This window comes from Corvus kubaryi, unplaced genomic scaffold, assembly GCF_017639235.1.
Source record: "Corvus kubaryi isolate FWS band 111438036 unplaced genomic scaffold, C.kubaryi_AGA036_p1.0 137, whole genome shotgun sequence".
Taxonomy (NCBI): domain Eukaryota; kingdom Metazoa; phylum Chordata; class Aves; order Passeriformes; family Corvidae; genus Corvus; species Corvus kubaryi.
In genome coordinates this window covers 7,799,650-7,823,951 of record NW_024580671.1, presented here as the reverse complement: position 1 = coordinate 7,823,951, position 24,302 = coordinate 7,799,650, and the positions used below count along the sequence as shown (strand labels likewise).

Sequence of the window (24,302 nt, the reverse complement as noted above, 5' to 3'; positions counted from 1 at the left end):
GGTGAAGATATGGAGGGGAGACAAGGGAAAGCTTCCTTATTTAGAGAGTGTCACAGTATAAACAGTATTTCCTAAGTATGCATTTACGTGTGTGTCGGAGCTCATTAAAATTGTTAATTGCAGAGGAAAGTTCATCATTCTTGTTTTATTAATAACAGGCCAGTACAGTTTTCCATGCTCACTTGAAGCTTCTGTTGATGTCTGTAGCTGTTTAGAGTGTGCCTAGAATGCAGAATCAGGTCCACTTGAAATACTTTGCATATAAATTAAGTTGCTTTGCTTCATTTAATTGGCTGATTTGGCTTTGTTGCAGTAGTGCAAATCCACTGATAATATGGAATTTTTTTGGCTTAATACTGGATACCTGGCACCAACTTTTTACCTTAGATTTAGCAACCTTATGCAAAATTATGGTTTTAATAATCCATGTTTTGTAATGAGACAAGAAAAATGTGATGAATTCCTTCAATAATTATTAGCCAAAAAGGCTTTTTATTTTAGAAGAAAGACCAATGGTAATTGCTTCAGTGGTGGAAAAAATTTTTGAAGTTTTTAAAAAGTCATCCTTACTTCCACGAGGTGATAATTCACTGGAAAACATATATATATAGTTCTATCAGGCACTATAGCAAGAAAAAAGTGTAACATTTTAATAAACTTATTTCTTCATTGCCTTCAAAATATGTGTAAAATCCAAAAAGTTTTAGAAAAAGTTAGATACTTTATTTTCCCTATGGGCTACCTATTTTTTTTGCTCTGTCGGTGTTAGAATATCATACTGCAGAATAATGGTTATAGACTGATTAATAATAGGTGCCACCATTTTCATTACATCAAAGCTATCCACCCATCCTTTTCCCTCAGAGGAATAACAGGTGATTAGTCAGCCTCTAAAATTTTGATAAATGTGTGCCTGGTATCTAGAATTGCATGGTTATTTCCACAGATGAAGCCTTGGAAAGTGAGACATGAATCAATACCACTCAAAAAGCCTACATATGTGCTACCTTTAAATTTACATGGTTGGCTCATGGTAATTTTTTCATTCTACATGCCTCCAGAAAATACTCTTACCAAACTCCGTAAGTCAACCTTTTAAGTGTAGCTTCCTGTTTCTGCAAAAATATCATAGGTTTTCTCCAAATGTGTAAATATAAGTCTCTATCTAGAAAGCTTCCTATATCTGGATCAAAATTTATTTATTTCCAAAGAAGCCAGCTACAGGTTTTATTGTCAAGCTAAAGCCTTCCCATTCTTCCCATATGTGCACAATAAATACCTTTTCCTCCTTCAGAGATCTTTCCATAATTTGACCCATTAACTGCGAACATGGATTTGTTTTCTATAAAATACACCAGAAGAGAAAAGCACATGTAGAAGAATGGTGAAATATTTTGTGCTGGTTTAATCATTTGCTTACATTTGTGATTCTGCAAAGCTCACAGAATGTTTTTTTGGATGTGCACAGACACAGCAGTGCTGCATAGTACTGTGTCCCAGACCTACATGCAGCCGGTAGAGAAGTAATCAGCAGTGGAAAACAATGACCCTCCTGAGTGCACTGTGTGACCGTAAGTTCTCATGCCCAAAGAAAGGTAAAGTGCCCTGTCAGTGTCTCAGGGCAGAGTGAATTCCCTGAAGGCTGTTAAATCCTGGTTTGAACCGAGTCTGCTTGTTTTACATTGTATAACCAACAGTGGCTCACTTTTCTTCCCACATATTGATGAACAACACTGCTAGAACCTGAAGTTTAACGCAAGGTGAGGGTTGATTTATTTAATGTCAGTGTGATGTTTACAAATCAGTAGAAAATTTGTTGACCATTAATTTGTATCTATTGTGTTGCAGTAGAGGTAGTAAGAAAGTGATAAAGCAGTGTTCAAACACTGTATATTTTGTACAGTTGTATTTTTTCCCCCCTTAAACCACAGTAGTCATGCAGCGTCTTATTTGGTATGTCTATGAATCAAGTGCTAGGCATAGTTAGTAATCAATTTTTCTTTTTGTTTTCTGCTTTTCTAGGTTTCTTGGTGTTACACAGTTTTCTCCTACTCACGCCAGAAAAGCCTTTCCTTGCTTTGACGAGCCCATCTACAAGGCCACATTCAAAATCAGCATCAGACATCAAGCAACTTACTTATCTTTGTCAAATATGCCAGTTGAAACTTCTGTTTTTGAAGAAGATGGATGGGTTACAGATCACTTTTCACAGACCCCTCTCATGTCCACCTATTACCTGGCTTGGGCAGTGTGCAATTTTACATACCGGGAAACTGTCACCAAGAGTGGAGTAGTTGTAAGTATTCCTAATGTACCAAATACATTTCATTACTTTGAAAACCCTCACTTTTTGTAAAGGGATTGTACCAGCAAATACCTAAAAGTATTTTCTTGATTGGTATTTTTAAAATTTGCTAGTCCATTTAATGATTGTGTGTATTGTTTGGGGCCTTTCCTGTAGGTTTGTCTAACATTTTTGGTTTGTCTTGGGCCTTTTGTAAATGGTTATCTTAGTAGGTGTGGTCATCTGATGAAATTTTAAACTTTTAAATATGCAGTTAAACTACACTTTGGTTTTCTTGGGAAGTTTTTTCTTGTCTTTCCTGTAGCCTTTGCAATACTAGTTCATGATACTATTAAAAGAAAGCAGTATTACTGGTAAGTTCCAGTCTCCTTCCTTCAGTACTGATGTGTCTCTTGGTGTGCTGTATGCTAGCTCAGGAGGCTGATATAGTAATTTCTATTTTAGATCTTTTGCTCAGGACCAGGACTTTGCAACCTATCCACTTCCTGAGGTTGACGGAAGCACTAAGTTTCTGGATCTGTTTTTTGCAAATATGGCATGATTCCAGGAGTTATGCCTTGAAAAAAAATAAGAGAGAAAACCCTTTATTTATGTCAGTTTCGGTTCTGTGTACAAATATCAAGCTCAGAACTGTATAACAAGACAAAACGTACATGAGAAATGCTGTCAACTTAATAGAATATTTCATAGCACTGTCATCTTGATTTTTCAGGTGAACATACAGAGAAACCCTTCCTACTTAGTTACTGTGAATAACAAAACAGAGCTAGTTCTGGAAGTAGAGGACTAGACAGCAGTTTGAACTGTGAACCTGAGCAAAGGGGTGCTTACCTTGTACTTTGGCAAATGCTGTATGATTTTGTGCTGTAGCCTGGGGCATGAGGAACGGCTGCAGACTGATCACATCAGGAAATATCTCCTTAAACACTTTGAGCCAGCCTAAGCATTGTGCTGCAGTGGAGGGAGCTAATCCACCTTCTCTGAGCCAAAGGTATTCTTGGCCTTCCTTTTGCCAGCTGTCGTCAGCTGTACAGCTGTATGACCTGACTGAAAACTGACCTGAAAAATAACTGAAAATGTAGTAAGTTTTCAGCCAAAACAGTTCAGTGGTCCAGATTTTTGTGCTACTGCCAGAGCCCTAGCATGGATTCAAGGCTGCGCTGATGGAATGCAGACCCAGGACAGCATTGGCATATCTCACATAGGCCATACTGAAGGGATCAACAAATAAGTCTTGTTTTTGTTATTGGAACAGCTGGGTAGGATGCTGGGGCCCTTTCACTCCTCTTCAGCCCTTTTATACCATGACCAGCAGACTGTGATGCTACTCTCTGGCACCACAAAAGGAGGAAGTATGACTAGGAAGTGGTTCTCTGAGGTGCTTTAACCCGTATGTGATATGGGAACTGCTGAGACTTTTGTAATAGTCATAGGATTGTAGAAGAGTTTGGGTTGGAAGGGACCATAAAGACCATCTAGTTCTAAACCCTCTGCCATGGGTAAGCACACCTTCCACTAGACCAGGTTGCTGAAAAACTACATCCAACCTGGCCTTGAGCACTTTCAGGAATGGGTCATCCATAGCTTTTCTGGGCAACCTGTTCCAGTATCTCACCATCCTCACAGTAAAGGATTTCTTCATAACACCTAATCTAAAGCTGCCCACTTTTGTTTTGAAACTGTTACTCCTTCTCCTATCACTGCTCTTGGTGTAAGCAAATATTTGAAACGTGGGGGATGGACCTCAGGACCATCAATTTGAAACATGCAACCTACTTTCTCCTTAACTCATTTTCTTGTAGTATTCTTTAGAGCTCATGTCCTGTACTTTTTTTGCTGCTTGAACATATTTTATGCCTTGAAGACAGAGGCACACTTATGTCTTGTAGACAACAGTTGATAACTTTCTGCTGTTCGTGTTTCCCAAAACTGTTCACAAGACTTTAGATTTAGCTGGAATCTGAAGAGAGAGTCCAAGTATTCATTTGTTAGGAATTTGTGGTTACTAGAGCCTTATAATTATGCTCGAGTCTGTTGGTTCAGCTCATGTAGGACATATATATGTATATCCCACCTGCTTGACAGTAGCACGGTACAGAACATTGCCAACAATTATGGAAATTAGTAGGTTAATCTTTGTGAAGACTTGAAGACCAAAATCCTCCATAGATTGAGATAGTCTCTTATCCCATAAAATTGTTTGGTTAGTCTAGAGTTTTAGCTCCTGTTTTTTTATAAAGCCCTTATCACAGAGGTGTATTAAAGCCCAGGAATACCAAAATAGCTTGCACTGGGTTATTGGTTAAATATATCTTGCTATTTTTCAGTTCCATTTGGGATCTGATCATCTTTTATCATGGTTCAGTTTTGTTGAAAGAGTGTCTTTTAAGGTATGAACTCACAGCAAGCACTTCAGAGCTGCATTCGTTCAGATGAATTGCTGAGGTAATCCATCTTTTTGAGTCTCTTGTATTGCAATGCCAGGAGTTCATGGATGCTACTGGGTGAATTTGAAATTATCTGAATCCTTGCACATAGAATTTCAAATGTCTTAGTTTCCTTCAAAGCCACTTTTTACTAAAATGTAGTTACTCCCATATCCATGGCAATTAACTTAAATGTATAATAAAAGTAAGTTTGCTTCTAAAAATGAACGGATTTTCAGGAAAATTATCCAAACCTTCAGCTGAAGCATCTTGATAGGCTATTTCTTATATTGGTGAATCATCATCTTAATTAATGCAGTGTGTATTATATTTTTTAGTAGACACCTAAAACACTCCAGCTTGCATATACTTGTGGTTTTCTTTTGGCACTTCTATGAACTTGGTTTTGGTTCACAAAACATTCTGGGGGGGGGAGTGGGCTGTCCTTTCAAATTTTGACAGCATGCTAATGATCATAATCTCACTTCTCTTCCAGCTGACCAGTATTAATAAAGTGCTATGGTCAAAGGTAGATAATCTCTCTGAAGAACAGAAGTAGCTGTGAGATGAAAAGCAGTTTTTTTCCTCAAAACTGCTTAAATGTTAGCTGTTCATATTTTCTCAAAGAATGCCACTGAACTCAAAATTAGTTTAAACCTAAGCATGACATTCAATGCAAGTCAAGTTTTAAATAGAAGCTGTCTTTTGGAAAGCTTAGGTAGCCAATCAAAATACCTCTGTGGCTATAGCCTATATAATTCTTGCATGAAGATGTTTTGTATTTCACACACTAAAATTAATTGGGCAAAGGGAATTAAGACAAGCAGTTCTTTTCTAGGAGTGGATGTGAATCATTATCACATCCATAACTCTTTAGTCCATACAGGTCTGATCTGCATCCCTTCCAGATTAGGTAATTGAAAAGCAGAGTTGACTTTTTACATGCATTACAGGTATGTAGTATGTTGTTCAGATTCAGCTGGGATTACAGGGAATCACTGCAACTGCCTTTGTCTTTGGGCAGGGACTTTATTCCTGTGGAAAGGACAGTGGTGCAGTGCAGTCATCTATGCTGCTATGGACTAGGGAGCAGTGTATTCTACCAGGGTGGTGCCTGAGGTAATGCTGTTTTGAGGGAGGACAGATGCCCTTACAGGCAGGCTTAGCTGATCAGTGTATGGCTCTAGCAGTTGTACCAGCTGTAGCTGGGCAAAATCATGGGATCTGTATGCTGGCATCTTTGCACAGTACAATAATCTACAAAACTCCACTTACCTCCACATGCTTGCTTGCTTCTAGTCTTATGTTGCATTTCCTAATCATGTTTTTTGTCAGTAATTCTAAAAAGCAAAATATTGCTGGTTGGATTGTATTGTCTGTCACATCATCTCTGTGTCTCTTTCCTTCATTGTTGTCTTTATATGTGCTTTCAATCCACCAGGCCTTTCCCTACTACTGTAGCTTTATTTTTTCCCCTTTTTGGATTAGTGCGTCTATTCTCCAAACCCTCTATTTCTCATTCCTTTGTCAGGTGAACATGGAAACTCACTATTTCCTGCCTGGCTTTTCAATGTCTCGTAAGTTATTTTAATTCCTTTTTTTCCCCTGTAAATTCTTTCTCTTTTTGAATTAGTGGAAGGAGAGAGCACATAATGTATCAGTGGAGATGAATATATTGCTGGAAAAGATGTTTCTGGGAGATTAATCTTCTCCTGTTCTTCCTTTTTCCTGTGGATGGGATGTGGAGATGGGTATGGAAATAAAATGCCAACTGGCAACACTGAAGTGTTTCTCTTGTCAGGGGGAGTATCTGCTAAAAATAGAACAAGAAAGTGTATGGAAAGGAGTGGAGTCAGATCGAATTGTGAGTGCGGGGGTTAAAGAGACAAGTGCAGACAGTAACCAGAGAAGATGAGAATGAGCAGCTGTGAAAGAAAGTGACTATCTAGCTGGGTGGTGTGGTGAGTGGGAGGAGAAATGCTGAAGGCAGTACCCAAAGAAGAAATTAGTGTGGTTTCACTTTTCCTACTCCTGCTTCTATTTCAAAGTGATGGCAGCACGTTTTGCAGGACTGCCAGTGTGTGCCTGACCACAGCTGGGTCAGCTGCTCAGGGTAGGACCTCCACTGTGTGACTGAACCCATGCACGTTCCATTTTGAAAAGACCTCCAAGACCAGGTGTGTCTTGGTTTCACCTGTATTAAAAGTTATTGTAGTGTCATCAGTGCTGAGTACTTTGTCATGATACAAAGACCTTAAGGCTAAGAAAGATCTTACAGTAATAATTATGCCAGAATAAGGTCAACCTTTATTGCACTGCTTTTGTTTTGGTATTACTTTATCTAAGATGTAATTAATGTTCACAAGCTTTACAGTACATTTAAGTCTTGCCCTGGCCAATGAGGAGGAGCTCTAATAATCTGGCTAAAGGAAAGTAAGACAATTACTGTTTCCGTAGTGCTTTCTGGCTTGCAGAGAGCCTGCATGAAGGTCCTGGCATTGAATTCTCTCAGGCATGTGCTTGGGGAGCTCACTCAGTTTGGCTTAATATAACTCAAAAAGATATAGTGGTCACAAAAATGGGATCCATGCATTAATAGTTGCTTAATTCTACACAAGTGAAAAGTCATTTTTGTCCCGGAAGAGCTAGTGAACAGAGCCACAAAGCAGATTTAGGTCAGAATCGGTGCATGTCCAGCAGCTCATGTTGGTTTAGTTCCAGCATGGGACCATGGCTTGATTCATGTCCTTAAGACGAGTGGACGTAGTACAGTGCTTCCAGGTGGGCAATGCAAGTTGGGCATTCCTCTCTCTGAAGTGTGGTGATCAGTCTGAGAAGACTAAAGAGCTGCCTTTTGTTAATAGTCTAAGAAAAAGAAAAAAACCCCAGGTTGAACAGCAGAATAACTTTTTTCCAGTGATTCTTGTCATTTGTTAGTTGCTAGAAGAAACTGAGAATATCAGTCCTGTATAAAATAATTGTGCACTTACTATGCAGTTCAGCCTGTAGCTTTTATAAAATTATTTTGTATTTGGAAAATGTATTAATATTTTTACCTAATAGCAAGAATGACCTCAAGACCAGGCAATTTCTGTCAGCTAATGACTGCCTGGGTTAAAGGCCCGAGGCTCTTCCTTAGTCCCTCTCTTCAGCTGATGGTTAGTGACTGCCAGCAAAGTCTCTTCATCAGTTATTATTTATTAATCAGTATTGAAGCAATTATACATTAGATAGTTCTTTGTGGGTGAGCATGTTGGTTACAGCAGAATGATTTTGCTATCAGAAGTAAAACTGGTCTTCAATTAAAATTTTCTTCCTCTGCAACCTGAATTTAAGCCCAGCTCCAGAGCTGTGCTCTGCTTTTGAAGCCCTGCAATTTAACTTTTGTTAGCCCATCACTTACCACTGGGAGGCCACACGTTTATCTGATAAACAGGTAACAGCTATCACAGGAAGCACCAGACATATTTCTGAAGCCTGGTGCAGATTTGTAATGTTTAATCTTTATATGTTCTTGAATCTTACAGTGAAGGCCATTTGTTTTTGCTTTTTATTACTAATGTCCCAGTCTCACCTTTTTCAGAACAGCTTTTATCAAACAGTTAAAAATAAAATGCAAGTTAGGAAGAGTGTATTGGGAAGTATGCAATTACGTTGAGCTAGAAAAGCACACATGGATGTGGATAGGTGTGTTTGTGCTTTCTTTTGCTTGTGTGAAATTTTTGCTGTAGTAACAACAGGCTGATTCTGCAAGTATCTTTTACTCAGTTTAGTGCTTACTACTGTGAATTATTTTAAGTGGGAAGCTGTATTATAATACAATAGGAATCCAAAGAAATCTTAGCTTTTTCAGATTCACCACATCAATATTTGTTTACCCATTCTGTTTCAGGTTTGTATATTGAAAATGACTTCTAGTTTATTAATTTCTAAATACTGTAGCTACAAAACATGCTACAAACAAACAAAAACCCTATGTGATCAGCATCCATGCTAAACTGAATATGCCAGGGAATTTGTTAAAAACATAAATTGCAAACTTGCAATTCATTGTTATTGATTTCTGGTTGAATTTGCAAGTCGAGTGCACTAGGAAAACAGTGTACATTTATTGTGCTTACTCCTTTAAAAATTGCTTGCTGTCAGCACTTGTAGTACATGCTGTATTTAAATGTGGTATTTGTTTTACTAATGTAAGTGCCCAGGTACACTCTGCAAGTAATACTATTGAATTGAAAGACTTGAGTTTGGAAACATTGTTTTGTTTTGTTTTGTTTTAAGCTAGGAAGATCACCTGAAAGTATCTGGGGGCAGTGGTGTACTTTGTATGTAGTAGCAAGAAGCCTGTCAAAAAGCACAAATCAGTTCCTTAATTTGTGGCTATTTTGTAGGTTTATGGCTTGCCTGCAATTACAGTGAGGAGAGAGAGGCAGCACATGATTCCTGGCCTGATGGTTGCCAGAACAGCTTCCTAGTTGTAATTCTGTACACTGAAGAGCAGTTCAGCCTGTAGCTGCTTCATCTGGGGTCTCTGCTGGCTAATGAAAGGAAAGAAAGGTCTGAGACTTAGTAACCCTAACCCGCTCCTTCTCTGCCATTTGCCCAGATGAGAGTAGAGTGAAGTGCCTGCAGTTCCTCCTGCTCCCACATTACAAGGAAAGGAGGGAGATGTAAGAGAAGAGAGTCTATTTCCCTTCCCTTTCATGTGCTAATGACCATATGCTTAGTAGTATGTGCTGTGACAATGCAACCCCTAGTCAAGGCTGAACACTTGAGCTGCACTCTGCTTTTTGTACTATGTTGTTTCATGTCTCCGTATGCTTCTTATGTTGTGCTGTCATATTTGACTTCATTAACTTATTCGTCTGTCCTTGGCATCAATATGAATTCTGCTTTCTGACATCCAAGGAAGTAGCAGGAGTCTATTAGCGTGTTTCCGTAAGAGTCATACTCTTGCTATAAAAGCAAAAATGATGTGCCAAATCATCTGTAGGAGGTATCTTGCTCCAGAACAATGTAAAGGTGAACACATTCCTGCACCAGCCTGAACATCTGTCAGTCAAGCCAGTGTTTTCCTGCACACCTACTGTAGTAACTGTGCTCTATGCAGTGAAAATGGATTACAGAGGCAGGTGACTTAGTTGACATCTAGTTGAGTGACAGATACAGTATTTGTTGATGGAGGAGAGTGATGTGTGCTTTTATTTATTTATAGACCAATGTCTCCTCCAGGGTTTAGGTAAGTTTTAATCATATTTTTCTTACAGGTTCAAGACACTTAGCCTTTTTGTTCACAATTTTTATAGTCAGAGGTGAGAAAGTTTCAGAGATTCATGCCCGTTGCCAGTCCAACCCCTCAGGTGTCTGTAATGTTCACCTTTTAGGCTTGCCTTGACCTGTTATTTTCATGTTGGAGAACCTGCAAAAATGCCATCTTGTTTTTGCCTTTGTCCCAGTATTTTTTGCTGCCTGGAGGTTTATGGTGTTTACCCCCATTTTTACTAATAGAATACATAGTCAGTTTGCTTTTCTACTAAGGTATCTGTAGGGTTAACAGAACACTTTTGCTCTTCCAGTGGGGTGCTTTCACACTTCAGGTACCTTTTCTGAGGGATTTTTTTTTTTTATCAGGTGCCAGAATAGAATGAGAAGTTGGAGAGCAGTACTATGGAAAGAGACCAGGGGGTCCTGGTCTATGGCAAGTTGAAATGAGTCAGCAGTGTCCTGGCAGCCAGGAGGGCCAACCCTGTCCTGGGGTGCATCAGGCACAGCATCGCCAGCTGGGCAAGGGAGGGGATTGTCCTGCTCTGCTCTGCACTGGGGTGGCCTCACCTTGAGTGCTGGGGCAGTTTTGGGTTCCACAATGTAAGAAAGATATAAAGCTATTGGAGAATGTCCAAAGGAGGGCAACAAAGATGGTGAAGGGTCTTGAGGAGAAGCCTTGTGAGGAGTGGCTGAGGTCACTTGGTCTGTTCAGCCTGGAGAAGAGGCTGAGGAGAAACCTCATTGCGGTCTTCAACATCCTCATGAGGGGAAGCAGAGGGGCAGGTACTGATCTCTTCACTCTCATGACTAGTGACAGGACTCGAGGAAATGGCATGAAGCTGAGCTGGGGAGGTTTAGGTTGGATATCTGGAAAAGTTTTTTTCCCCAGAGCGTGCTTGAACACTGGAACAGGCTCCCCAGGGAAGTGGTCACAGCACAAAGCCAGTCAGACTTCAAGAAGCGTTTGGACAATGCTTTCAGGCCCATGGAGTGATTCGTGGGGATGGTGCTGTGCAGGGCCAGTAGTTGGACTCGATGATCCTGATGGATCCCTTCCAGCTCAGCATATTCTATGAATCTGTAAACGTGCTTGTCTAGGGTCTAGCCTCCATGGCTTCACGTGTCCTTTCCTGCTACTCTCAAAGGGTGTTGTTTGCACAGGGCAAACTCTGCAGTAGTGGAAATAGCCAGGCTGATTGACTGCCTTTGCAGGCAATGCTCTCATTCTCAAGTTTATTACAGCTCGTAGTGGTTGCTGTGACTGTCCAACTGCTCGAGCTCAGCATGTGGCCCTGTCCCCTGGCATGCCTCTCATGCACTGGGGTGGGGACAGGTGCCAGAGAACCAGCTCTGTTGGCCTGGTTCCACTGAATGGTACCCCTAGGAGATCCTCTGCTGCTCCTGCCTGGCAGCTTTCTGGCTGCTGCATGCTGTTGAGACCTAGAAAGAGCAGTTAGAAATGAGAACTGAGCATGTTATCTTTGTATTTGGAACAGCATAATTTGAAAGCAGATTATGTTTCTTTGAAGGGTAAATGACCTAAAGTTTATTTAAAAAGTTATCCCACAGTGGATTATCATGAAAAATGTTTAGCAATGCATTTGTTTCCCAGCATGCAGTGGTGCTGTGTGGCAATGTGGGACAGAACAAGAAGGCTAATATTTTATTTATTTGAAATGACTGTGTGGGGGAGAGGATAAGAAGCAAAAGGTGATTATTAGCATTTACCTCTGGGGGTACCCACACTTTTTTCCCCTCTCACCCTCCTTTTCCCAAGCGTGGTGATAGTTTGGTAGTCACAGTAGCTTGGAATGTCAGTTAAGAGTTCATATCCTCAGGATGGCAAGTAGTACCTCAGTTGATAAAGATGAAAAGGAATAAAAGGTGGAGGAAATAAAAGGTGGAGGAGAAAGAAGGGAAATGTATTCCTGTGGAATAATTTCAAAGAAAGTATACCTACTGAATCAATTGCATTCCACGTGTGTTTCTTTTAGCTCTTCAGTCCCCTGGCTAAATAAATCACCATCCATTGTTCAACAACAATAATATCATGCTGTGTTTTGTTTTACTGAAAAGTGTTCCTATATGTTTAAAATTTGACAATGTTGTAAGTTCACTGTTGAACTTTAAATACCATGGGATAAAAGGGAAACTGATTTATACCTGATGAGAAAGTTTGATAGTTTTAGTTTTTTTGTCTGGTAGGTAGATGGCTGTTTTTCAGACATCTGTATGTAGGAGTGTCACTGAGTGATAACATGTACTGCTTCATTCAAAGTCATATATATGAATGAATATGCATTCATAAATAGATTTTTGGCAACAGCTGTATCAGAGATGACATACATTGGGTTTTTTATTCCTCTCACAAGACTAAAGGAATAATTCATCTCGTATTACTGAAATTCTACTAACTGGATTTGGGGGATGGAAAGGGAGTGATGCCCAAACTTAGTTTTCTTCTCATCATTAACCTTTGCTTTTTATTCCTTAGCAATGATGTATGTTTAAATTGTTAAATATGCAGCTCTAAAGTAAAAGAACAGAGTTTTCACAGGGAATATCCAATTTGTTTCAGTCCACAGTACTTTTACTATACAACCTTTCTGCGATAAGCACCAGCAGGGGTAGAAGTAGCATTCTGCCCTTCTTTGGAAGTCTCCTATCATGCCATGCTCAGGTTGTATTCAAGCTGTATTGTGATGTCTTGTTATAACTGTGAAATGTGGAGTGTTGGTTTGTACTTGTGTTCTATTTCACTTCTTCTGGGGCTGTTGAATGTTTATTCTTTAGCCAAGACCTTTAGGTCTGAAGTGGATATTTAGACAGTTAATATGAGCCGTTCTAAAATAGCATTGCAGTCACCTGCTGACCCTGACAATCACTTAAAAAAAAGTTTTAAGAGGCAGAGGATTAGGAAATAGACTGTATTAACTTTCCTACTGAAAAATATTACATCTCTTGTGGACAGCATAGCAATGAGTATATTAAAGTTATTGAGCCCCGAGAGAGCAGAAAGATGAATCCCTTGGGAATATGTATCTTGATGTAGAAAAGGGAAGTTTGAAACTTTTCCTTTTGTCTCTGTATTGCTTGGCTTGTGATGATCCACAGAAGACCTGTCATTCAGAGTTGCTGAGGCAAGTACTGTGTAGTTTGTGTGCCAAGTGAACTTAACATTAACTTCTGTCCACAGGAAACATGTGAGGCATACAGAGGAGATTGGGTGGTAGCTTAGAGTTAAGAACCTAGTGCAAACCTTCTCAAAACAGTGATGTGTAAAGCATAAAGAGGCTAGAAAAAGTGAAAAGGGGATGAAGAAGGCCACCTCTCAGAAAACTTGAGACTCCTTGCTATGAAACATCTTTGAAATGCTGAACTAGCTTAGAACATGAGAGCTGCTTGAGCAGCGGAAAAAGTTCAGCGAAAGCATAATTTAGGTATGGAAATGAAGATAAGTAATTTGCATGGTTACAATGGGGCATATTATAACATTTGTCCTTACTACAAAATACTTTGATGAATCACACATGACTAGGAATGATTATACTACCATGAGGTATTGTGAGGATAAAAAGGATCCGTGAATCATAGTGCAGCTGGTAGTGTAGAGTTTCCTGGCTTCACAGTTCTGTTATTCAGGGGTTGATGGCTAAGAAGAAATATCCTGAGGGCTGTTTTGTATGTACATTTGTGCTTTAGCAGCATTTGAAGTATTTAAATACATTTAATTACACATTCTGTTCCGTAACTGATCTCACCAGTACAATGACACCTTGCAGTACCTACATGAGGAAGTTGGGAAGAAACCAAAACTGATTTCCCAGCAGAATCTGCTCTGAAAGTTGCTTCCTCTCAAATACAGATATGATTTCCAGAAGCTGGGATGTTTTCATTAAGCTGAACTGTTGTAGTAATTACAATTAACACTTATAAGCTGAAGTGCTTTTCCATATTTATTGAGTTCTGTCAGTTGGACAAGCTCTGCTCTATCTAATGACCTCTGACCACAGATTTTCATGTCCTTCTCTTTCTTTTTTTGGTGACTTCTTTGTGGCTTCTAGTCACTTCAGACTCCCTGTCTTTCAGGTCCAAGGAATTGTGTGTTTTCCATTCAGCAGACTAAGTTTGAATAGTGCTGCCAAACCATAGATTGCATTTTAGCATTGTGAGTAAAGCAGTGTAGCTGAAAGCTGCTACTGAACAGACTTGTGTTGTTCCTCCCCCTCCCTTGCCTGCACACTTTGCTGTATCATTTCTGTCAAATCTAGTGATCTGTGGTTGGACAGTGAGCCTGCAATTATCCAATGGGAAACTAAAAAAAATGTAATAATCTTTTGACCGAACCATCTCGTCCAATGTGTGGATAGTCCTGGATCTAACTTGAGAGGAGGAGGAAATGCACAACTGTCCTTTTTAGTGATATGCCATCATAAATGTGGAGAAAGAACAATGTAAAACTCTATGAAGGAATTTTGCCACTCTTGATGACTCGTGGAGGTGTCATTGAGAAAGATGACTCTAACCATAACTCTCTAACTTTGTGAAGCATCCCTCTAACCATGAGTCTTTCACATCCAAGCTGCTGTCATTATTGCCCAGGTGGAGAAGTTAATGCCAATGCTTGGTATGTGTGAATTACAAGCAAGATCCTTCAGAGGAGGGAGCTGTTACTGTTTTTCTATTTGCACCTCACCCGCCTGATCATTAAGAAACCATTATCATTTATTTTCTGGAGTCTAGCCGTGTTGGTCACTATAGTTGAAGGAAAAAGTCCTGTTATCCACAAAGAAGAGACATTGTTCAAGGGACCCACAGCCAGAGCTGATCTTTGAATCATGTTAGTTTACACTGAGATATTTTTTCTCAGTATTTTTCAAAAAACACTACACACCTAATGTAAGAACAGCTAAAGAGGAAAATATTTTCCTGTGTCCTATATGGAGACCAGTTTGGGGAAGACAATCTGTGGAGTATTACTCCTGATCTCTAGTTTGTCAGTGACCCTGACCTGGAGTTGTACTTGTGTGTCTCATTTACTTAAATTTACTTATTCCACATTTTCATTGGCTGCTCTCTTCTTTTTATGTGATGAGCAGTGACTGGTTGTTCTCCATTTGCTGTGTACCAGTCCTGAGTCTATAGATTAGCTGTCCTTTTTCAGAACTCAAAATACTTAATCTCTCTTTGCATGGGATTCACTTCCCATCTCTTCTTATCCTTATCACCTTTCTCCATGTATTTTAAGTTCTACAGTGCATGTTTGAAACACTGAACGAGAGAGGGGTGGTGCCACAACTGCCTACAGTGCTCAAAGTTTATGTGCTGGAGTTTGTTCTGTGGCATAGTAATTTTTTTGGGTTTTTTTTCTTTCCTTAATCAGCTGTAACTTTGTGTTTGCCTGTTGAATATCTGCTGAGCACTGAGCTGACATTTTCAGAGAGCTGGTCACAGTGATTCCCAAGAATTCTTCCCTGAGCTATAGCTTATTTAGACTACTAATGTGTGTGCATAGTTATGGTTATATTTTCCTGTTTACATTTCTTTGCACTTACTGGTGTTAAATTTCTTCTGCTGTTTTAGCAACCAGCCACTCGCTGTCATGAGATTCACCTGTGGCATTTTGTTCATATGACTGTTCTGAATAATTGTGATAGATTGAGCACTTTTCTGCTTATTTGTCCACATCGGTTCTGGACACATTCCTTACTGCTTATCTCTGCTGGTGTGGCAGAAGAGTTCATGGCTAACAAGAAGATGGCAGTTCTGTGTTCTGTTTTGTAGGATGGAACTTTCATGGAAGTTTACTAAAATGTCTTGCTGAAAATGATGCTACTAGTGCGCTAATATATACACCTGATCAGGTGAATAGAGAATATAAAGGTTGTTGTTAGAAGTCATGGGTAATTATAGTTCAAGTCACTGAGAAGCTTGGTAACATTAGCAGTTGCAGTTGCAGTGCTGAGATTGACCAACATCTTCAACTCTTCTGAGTGCATTTTAGCCAGTGTATCTGTTCAGGTGTGTTCTGAATCCTTCTTTAACTTCTATTAACTCTATTGAACAGCAGAGGTACAGATACCATCTTGTGTAGAGTTTTGCACAACACAGAGACCTTTGGGATCTGAAATACAACTGAAGTGTCTGCTTTGTGAAGCATCAGCTATGGTGTTTTACCTGTAATTCTGTTACATTTGTTTTTTAAACAAATTTTTATTCCACTTTATTTCAAGAGGGATGTATTGTCTCTCATGACATTAAATACTTAGGTTTTGTTTTGGTGAGAAACAGGGTTAAGTCAGTCTTGATTCAATACTAACAAACCAATAATGGCAAGTTCAGCTGGTGAATTGATAGTTGTCAGTTGTATGCACATCGCTGGTGAGATGCTAGCATGTAAGGGATAAGTACCATAAGGCTAGGAAGATTTTTTTCTTTATATTGCCATTTTTCCTGATTTTTATGGAATGCTAGTAATCTACAAATATAACAAGTTGAATGCAAAAAACCAAAAGTTAAAAAATCATGGCTCTGGTATGTGGAAACCTGCTTTTCCTTTTTTTTTCTACAGTGACAGGAATATAATTTCTGTTTTTAATGGAAAACATATTAGAACTGTGAGAGAAACATCATTCATTGTTTGAAAGTATGTCTAGTCTAGAGAAGGACAGCCAGTGAAGTATTTAACTGATCTTTATATACCTGGACAATGCCAGATATACACTTTCTTTGGAAACTCCAATATGGAAAAAAGTTGGACCTTCCGTACCTGAACTTTTAATCTGAAAGAGATTGTCTGTGGTTTTGTACCATTTTCTGCTCATCAGCATTCAGCAACACTGCAGGATAGAGGAAAAGTACAGAAGCATACAGAAAAGATAAAAGGAGACTGGGAGCAGAAAAGATAAATGACTTTGCCGTCAGTGCAGTATAATGAAAATCAAATCAGTGGCAATGCACAATTGCCCGGTATGGCTAACCCCAAACAGTGTTTTAAATAAAGTACATGCCTTTTGTATTTTATTCTTGTATTTATATAAAGAAAAATTACTTTGTTATTAGAAGATTGCAGGGGAAATAGATGTCCTTATTCTATAAAATCCTGAGAATGAGTGTGATTTACTTGTTTGATGCCTCTTTAGTTACTGGCTTTGCCAGTAATGGAATTTCGTTGTTGCCAAGGTAAAGCCTGTTTCAACCACTCTTACATTGTTTGGGCTGGGTATAAAAAAGATTCTGCATACAGGATACATTCATCTTCAAAGTGTAAAGCAATTATTTGTTTGATAATGCACACAAAAGATACCTAGGAGTTAATGAGGTGCTAGGCTCTATGTTAGTGTGCTCACCACTGTTCACAATCCTTGCTGGCGTGGCAGGCATTGGCTGGATAAAATTGTCCAGTGTGGCTCCTTTCTATAGACTCTCAGTGTTGCTGAGCTGCCATCTTCCACCAGCTCTGTCAACGCTGTTGGTGGTGGTGATTCCCAGTGCAGCCAGCTAACCACGCTCTGTGATTTTATACCTTCATGTTGGTACTTTCTTCTTGAATCCTTGACCTAATGCTGATGTCTCAACAATCTTAAAGTCTGTAACTTTAATGTTGTTTTCTGCCTCCAGACTTCCTTGCAGCTTTCTTTCAGTAGTTATACAGCTAGGCAAATATCAGAGATGGACCTGGGCATGAAGGCAGCTGAACCTCAGGATGGTGAAAGCAGAGTTACCACTGAGGGTTATAGATGGCAGTGCTGGTATCTACATGACCAAATTACACTGCAATTGAAAGTAGAAGTAGTAAAAAAAAAAAAAATGGCAAACTTACCAATTTCATTTTATCAAAAGAAATAATAAAAGTGCATTTTCTGTTTTATCTTCAAATAATAGTTATGTTTCAACTTGTTAAGCATCAGCACAGTGCTGTACTGTTTGTGGTAAACTCACAATGGAAACAGAATTCGTTTTGGAATATGCCTACACTGGAATCAAAACACAAAAAGGAATCCACAACAACTTTGAAAGACTTCTGCAAACTTGCATTTTGTTCCTGATCAGATCTGACAATGTATTTTTAATGAAGTCTTGAACATCTGCAAACTGTTTGCAAGCTGGAATTTTCTTCTTGAATAGCTGACTGTGGAATCACAGACTCTGTAATCATGGATGCTGTGTCTCCACAGTACCTATTTGCAGTATAGTAATATAATAATCATAATAATAGCAATAATGAAATCTCTTCCCTCTCAGTTAAAGTTCCACATTCTGGATAGCATTTCATACTAGTATAATGTGCTATTGGCTGTTTATAATGACTCAAAATTACTGCAAATGGCCTCTAAACACCTTGTACAGCTGAAAATACATTTGTTTTCTGGGTTGTTCTTCTCCAGCTTCTTCATTTCAGTAAATGAATCCTGGAATCCACAAGTGTACAGGAGACTTCTGAACCAGAGCTCTTTTTCCTTTTCAGATTAGATTACAATATACAAACCTATTGGGAACTCTGGTTTTGTGTCCGCAGAATGATCTTAATTTGTTGCTGACTCTTACCACAGGAGTTAAATGAGTCAGAAATATTCACAGGGTGTTTATTGTTTCATCCATTACTTTACTTTCCAAATATTTGTGTTGATATTGATTGCTGTAAGTTTTAAGTCCTTGAATATGTTCATATGAATGCAGTGCAATGTACAGCTAGGAAAGCTGCTGTTATATAAACTAGCAGGAATAGGTAACTTATCCACTCAGGTCAGGTCTAGAATACCACAAATTTAATTGGAGAGACTGTATAGTTGTGATGATGCTATGTAGTGTGGGACTAAATGCATCACAGATCAACTCTTCAAGCATTGCAGCATCCAGTGTAGATGAACTCTTAAACTTGTATTTACTTTGTTTTCTCAGTTTTCTTCTAAAGCTGCAGGACCAAAATGGCAGGAAGTGCTATCATATTTTTTCCTTACTGTGCTTACTGGCTATCTTATGTGAGCAACCTTCTAAATTGATTTATTTCCATAATTCCCAAGCCTTCAGTGACATAGGATTTGGAGTTTGTTCCAAAATATTTGCACTTTCTTCAGTGTGATGGACATGCTTTGGTTTTTATGAGTTCAAAGGCCACCACCTATTAAACTGTTTTTATTTAACATTCATAGAGCTTTCAGGATGCCTATGTCTCAAGAGTCTGAAAAGCCCTTAGCCATCTCAGCTCAAATGACAATAAAAATCAACATTCAAACAAGAGTAATTTCTCAGAGTCTTAAGTGAGTGTGCTTTGCAGAGTGTGCATCGGTGAAACTTGGGTCAGAGATCATTGGAGTGGCTTTGGCTGGTGCTTAAGGGTCTGTGTTACCGTGTCTAGATACAGAAAATAATGGAAAAGAATGTGGAGAACGATGGCTGTTCAGCTGACTTACAGCTATTCCACAGCTCATACTTGACCCCATTCCTGTGTTGGCATAAAATGAATGAAGCTCATCGTCTCTTCTTAGGGAGAGACGAGTAATTCTCAGTGGACAGTGGAGTAAAAGTACAAGCCTTAATGGGATCTAGAATGGAGAGTGGGATAGCATTGTTAGCAGAGCATCGTGTCCCAGGTCGTTGGCTGCGTTGCAAGTCAAGATTTATTAGCTCAGACATGGCTCTGCCTCTGCCATACACGTGTCTCTGAGCGGTGCTGGATTGTAACACGCAGCGATGCTGGTGCGCCTGCCAGCTCCTCTGTGCCATGCTTTGCTGCTGAGAGGAACTCTCCTCACAAGCAAGGTCAGGCTACTGCTGAAAATGCTCCCATCTCTGTGTGTCTTTTCCTTCAAAAGCTTACCATTTCCTGAGCTCACCACGTACAGGCCTGCAGTGATCTTGTGGTTAGTTTAGTTCTTTTTTCTTTTTTGTGAGTGAATGAGACCCTTTCATTTTGTTAGGGAAAAAAAACCCAGAGGTGAAGTTCTCTAATAACTGTTAGACATAATCTGTGACTACTGCCCTTTTAAATTTTTTTCATCAGCAAGCTGGGCAATGGTAAAATGCAGTAAAAGTCAGGAGACCTGTTTGGATTTGTAGGTGTAATGCACAGTGATGCATGGGGTGGGTGGCATTCTGGAGGCCCTAAAGTACAGCAGCTGAAGCTGGCTGTCTCATAGCCTTAATCCCTTGGGTTGGGTTAATGAGATTGACTGGTCCTTGAACCAGGGAACATTTTAAGCTTTGGCCTTCCATTTAAGAAGGACTCAGCAGCACTGTGAGCATGCAATACAGCAGCAATATTTCTCCCTGGGATTTCTTTCTTATTCCCTCATCTTTTTCTTCCCCCTTTGCTCTACCTAATAGAAAATGACAGCTTTGAGCACTTTCATGGGAAAAGTATAGTAGATATTTTAGAGTCAGTAGCCTCTACTTGAGAACTTTAGGCAAAACTGGCACCAGAATATTAGTCAATGATATTTATACAAATGTTTTTCTTAGAAGCTTCTGGTAGCAGTTTCCTTCACTTTGTAGACTGATCTGAAAACTCAAATTTTTATTAGTTTAATTTTCTCAGCCTAAGATTTAGTCTGCTTTTGCTTTTAATAATCTTTCCACATCCCCATGGTGTTAGTGACAGTTTGTTTCTTATGGAAATCAAGTTTCAAGTTTCCAATCTTCACTGATACTTTGTTGCATATATTAAGAGTATACAAACTGCGGAACAGATCTTGTCTGTCACTGTCCTGCCAACAACACTCAAACACTGGAAACTTTGGGGAAAAGGGCTATTTGAGGTCCTGTTCTGATATGTTAAACTTAGAGGAACCTTCCTTGCAAGGTCCCGTTTTATCCTTGCCAGTGCTTTTATCCATGGAAGCTTCCAAAAGATTTTGCATTTTTTGGTATCTACTTGCTAAAGTACACAACGGCTCTTGCTGCCCATACACTGTTGATATTGCCACAGTAATTGTTCCTAATTGTTGTTAATCTGCATATCTTCCAGTTGTAGGCACAGTTTATGCTGTGGGTAGAGATATGATGGGAGCAAATAAAGGGCGCTGTTTTAAAGGTTTACCTTGCACTGTGCAAGGTATGTCTCATGAGAGGGAATGCTATCTTAGACTCTAAGAAAGCGTTAAAAGGAGAGACATTAATGAAGCTGTTATATTGATGTGAATGTCAGCTGGAAGCTAAGCAAGGGAATAGCTTTCTTCGTCAGCTAGAAAAAAGAGAGGGAAGGACTGTTCAAACAGCAGGGATCTGCTCCACTGTCAGCAAAGAAACATATCTGTGCAGTCCATTTTATTATGCTAGGAGCTGAAGCTATGATGGTGGTAAAAATACTTTTGTCTTCTTATTTCCCTAATTGACATGCTATTTAAGACTTAAACCTTTAGTGCACGTTCAGTTTTGCCTGCAATATGATCACCGTGCTTGATACCAGGTGTCAGAAAATTTTCCTCTTCTTCCCATCTTCCTATAATCCATTGGACCATATTGTTGCTTTGTGCTAGTTAGCTTCCTGGGAAAGGAATTGCCTTGACTTTTTTGCAAGAAAGGGTTTCTTCTTATAATTGATCCTGTCTTAAACACTCCATTTTAATCTAATGCTAGCCAGCACGTTGATATGAATGAAGAGGTAAGCTCTCAGCAAATTGTTTTGCTTTAGGAAACCTGTATGATAGTCATCCAGACCTAGTTTAACCCTAGCTGCTTAGCTGACTGGCTGGCTGTTTGGATGTAAACCAGATGTGGTGGTTGAGCTGTGTGACTGATGAGAAAGCATTGTTAGCAAACTGACCTTTTCCATAGGCATGCAGAGGACATTGCTGATTAACGTGCATCTTCCTGACAGAAAATATGTCCTGAGCAGTGCAAGTTTGAAGATGAAGAAAGTAATTTGAATGATAAAATGTGCAAAAATATTTTGTGTAATCATAAACATCTGAGCATTTAATATATAGGAAGGCATTTGATTAATAACCCTGCAGTTAAACATTTTATAGTATTTAAATTTAAACAATTCACATGTTACATTAATGTGTATTTTGTAGACTAAAACCAGCATGCTTCAGAGTCATCACATTTATTTGCTTAAGTTTGTACATGCAAGAGTACTTGAATTTTGCAGCTTTTTCTGTCTTATGGTGCAAAAACTTCAGTTTGCCACTTATCTGTGTCTCCTGGCTGGTGGTCAGGTGGTAAATCACTTTGTTTCCTGGTTGTGGCCTTGCATCTTTCTCATATGGGAGTCCTGACACAGGAATAATGTTTTAATTGATTCAGCCCTTCTATTTTGTTTTCTCTATTTATAATTGTAATTTGCTTTTGAATTTTTTTTCCTCTTTTGATTCTCATGTTTTACACTGAGATTGGAATTCTCAGAAGGGGGCTGAAATCCTTCTAGTTGGAGATGCTAATGATAGATAACTATCTCTCTCCTAAGCCGCCCATGGTTTTGTCAGGGGCTAGTTGAACAAAAGTGTTTTAATATTATTAGTGCATTTAGCTTTTTTATTTTATTTTTATATTGTTCTGTCAATTTGGAGATTTAAAAAAAAAATTTGAAACATTAGTTGAGAGTGAGAACCAGAGATCTTAATGAAGTTTTTTAGTGGATTTTAGTGTGTGTTCATAAAAAAAATTTGATTTCTTGATTCCCTATTTCATGGTTTATGGTTTTTGTTTTCATTGGCCTAATTGCTTGTCTCTTTGCTCCTTTTAGCCTGAAGGGGCTCTCACTGTTAATAAGGCTTTTGCTCTTACTGGTGTAACCTGTTTTTTGGTTGTGTTATGGCTTTTGTACCAGTCAGGGCACAAAATTTCCCATGTTCATATTTTTCTCCCTCCTAAGGGCTAGGTACAATTTTTCACAAAATCTCCAGCTCAGTCCAGTGCAGTGCAGACTTGTCTACAAAGCTCTGTGTTTCTTCAATATCAACAAATTTTAAAGAGTACTTTAAAATCTAGTACCTTACAGCTCTAATCTGTTTACCTTGCAAACAGTTTTTCTATTGAGTTTACATGTAACTTTACAAGATACTTTGCTGTGTTCCTCTTGCTTACTGCTGCTGTTGTAAAGCAATGCATTGAGTAAATGCTCTTGAACTCACAGGTGAGCTGTGCTTCTGCTTTGCTTTTCTTGCAACTGTGTTTTGTCAGTGGTTTCCTTTATTTACCACTGATTTACTTTTTTTTCCCTAATACTGATAAAGATTACTGCAAACATGTGATGTGTAGGATGAAATTTATATCTACCAGATTTTGGTTTCCACTGTGGTTGTGCGGAATTCATGTGAAACATGAGAGTACTGACATGGCCTTACATTCATCTTTGGTTTGTCAGGTACAGTCTGTCTCTGTCTCCTCCCAGCTTTTTTTGTTATGCTCTAGACAAGTGCATCACTTTACTCACTAGCCATTTTGTAGGGGACCACTGTGTTGACATCTCTTAAAGTGATTACTTTTAAGTGAATAATAAAATAACCTTTGCCTTTAAACAAAGCTAAATAAGTCTCAGCATGGTAGCCACCTGGAAAAAGGTGTTATGGGAATGGGATGGCTACTCTTAGGCATGAGTCAGCGTGGGGGACTTCAGCGTTCAGAATGCTTCTAAATTAAGCAATTTGAGGGATACAGGTCTACAGTTTGGAGTAAAGTTTAGGTTTGGTTTTTGAAAAACATGTTGTGACTGAGGAACTTAAAAACAGGATTGTAATTTTTTTTTTTTAAATTTGTGATGGAAAAGGTGGTGTTTTTCAGAAAATCTATTTTAGGAAAAGTAATTTGTTGATTTATGATGAAAAGATGATTTATCGATTTGGGGCAGAGATATTCAAGTTCTATTTCTGGCTCTTTTTTAGACTTTTTTCCTAATATTAAGCTCATCTTTCTGTAACTTTCATGTATAAAATGAAGATGATAACAGTTCATTTTCCTCATGTTTTGCCTGTTATTCTTTAGGCAGAAAGACTGAGAATAACAAACATCTCTCGCTCCTATTTATGTAGTTGACTAAGCACAGGGAGATTGTGCTGTCATATTGACAGTCTCCAGACAATGCCAAAATATAAATAAGCAGTTACAGTGTTTGCATAGTATCATTTCAAATGGAATCACTCTCAGGCAGCATCTGTGTGCTTGTGGCAAAGCAGTCTCTAGCCAGGTGAAATTTGGCATGCTATAGGGCTGCTGAACATTGTAAGCCACTTCTTAGCACTTTCTTTAAACTTGTATACTTCTGTAGCTCTTCTTTTTTTAACCAAAAATAGGTGAAATATTATTTATGAATGATGCATGATGTGAATGCTTTGACTATAGAATAGGGAATAAATAGTATTTGA

The 24,302-nt window shown here is 38.9% G+C and overlaps 1 protein-coding gene across 1 annotated transcript in view; it reads left to right on the top strand.

Annotated features, from left to right (window-relative positions):
- TRHDE (thyrotropin releasing hormone degrading enzyme) overlaps positions 1–24,302 on the top strand; it is a 208,797-nt gene that overhangs the window by 4,458 nt on the left and 180,037 nt on the right. Inside the window, exon 2 of the mRNA XM_042017748.1 lies at positions 2,023–2,296. Coding sequence (XP_041873682.1) covers positions 2,023–2,296 — 274 coding nt within the window. The remainder of the gene's footprint in view (positions 1–2,022; positions 2,297–24,302) is intronic.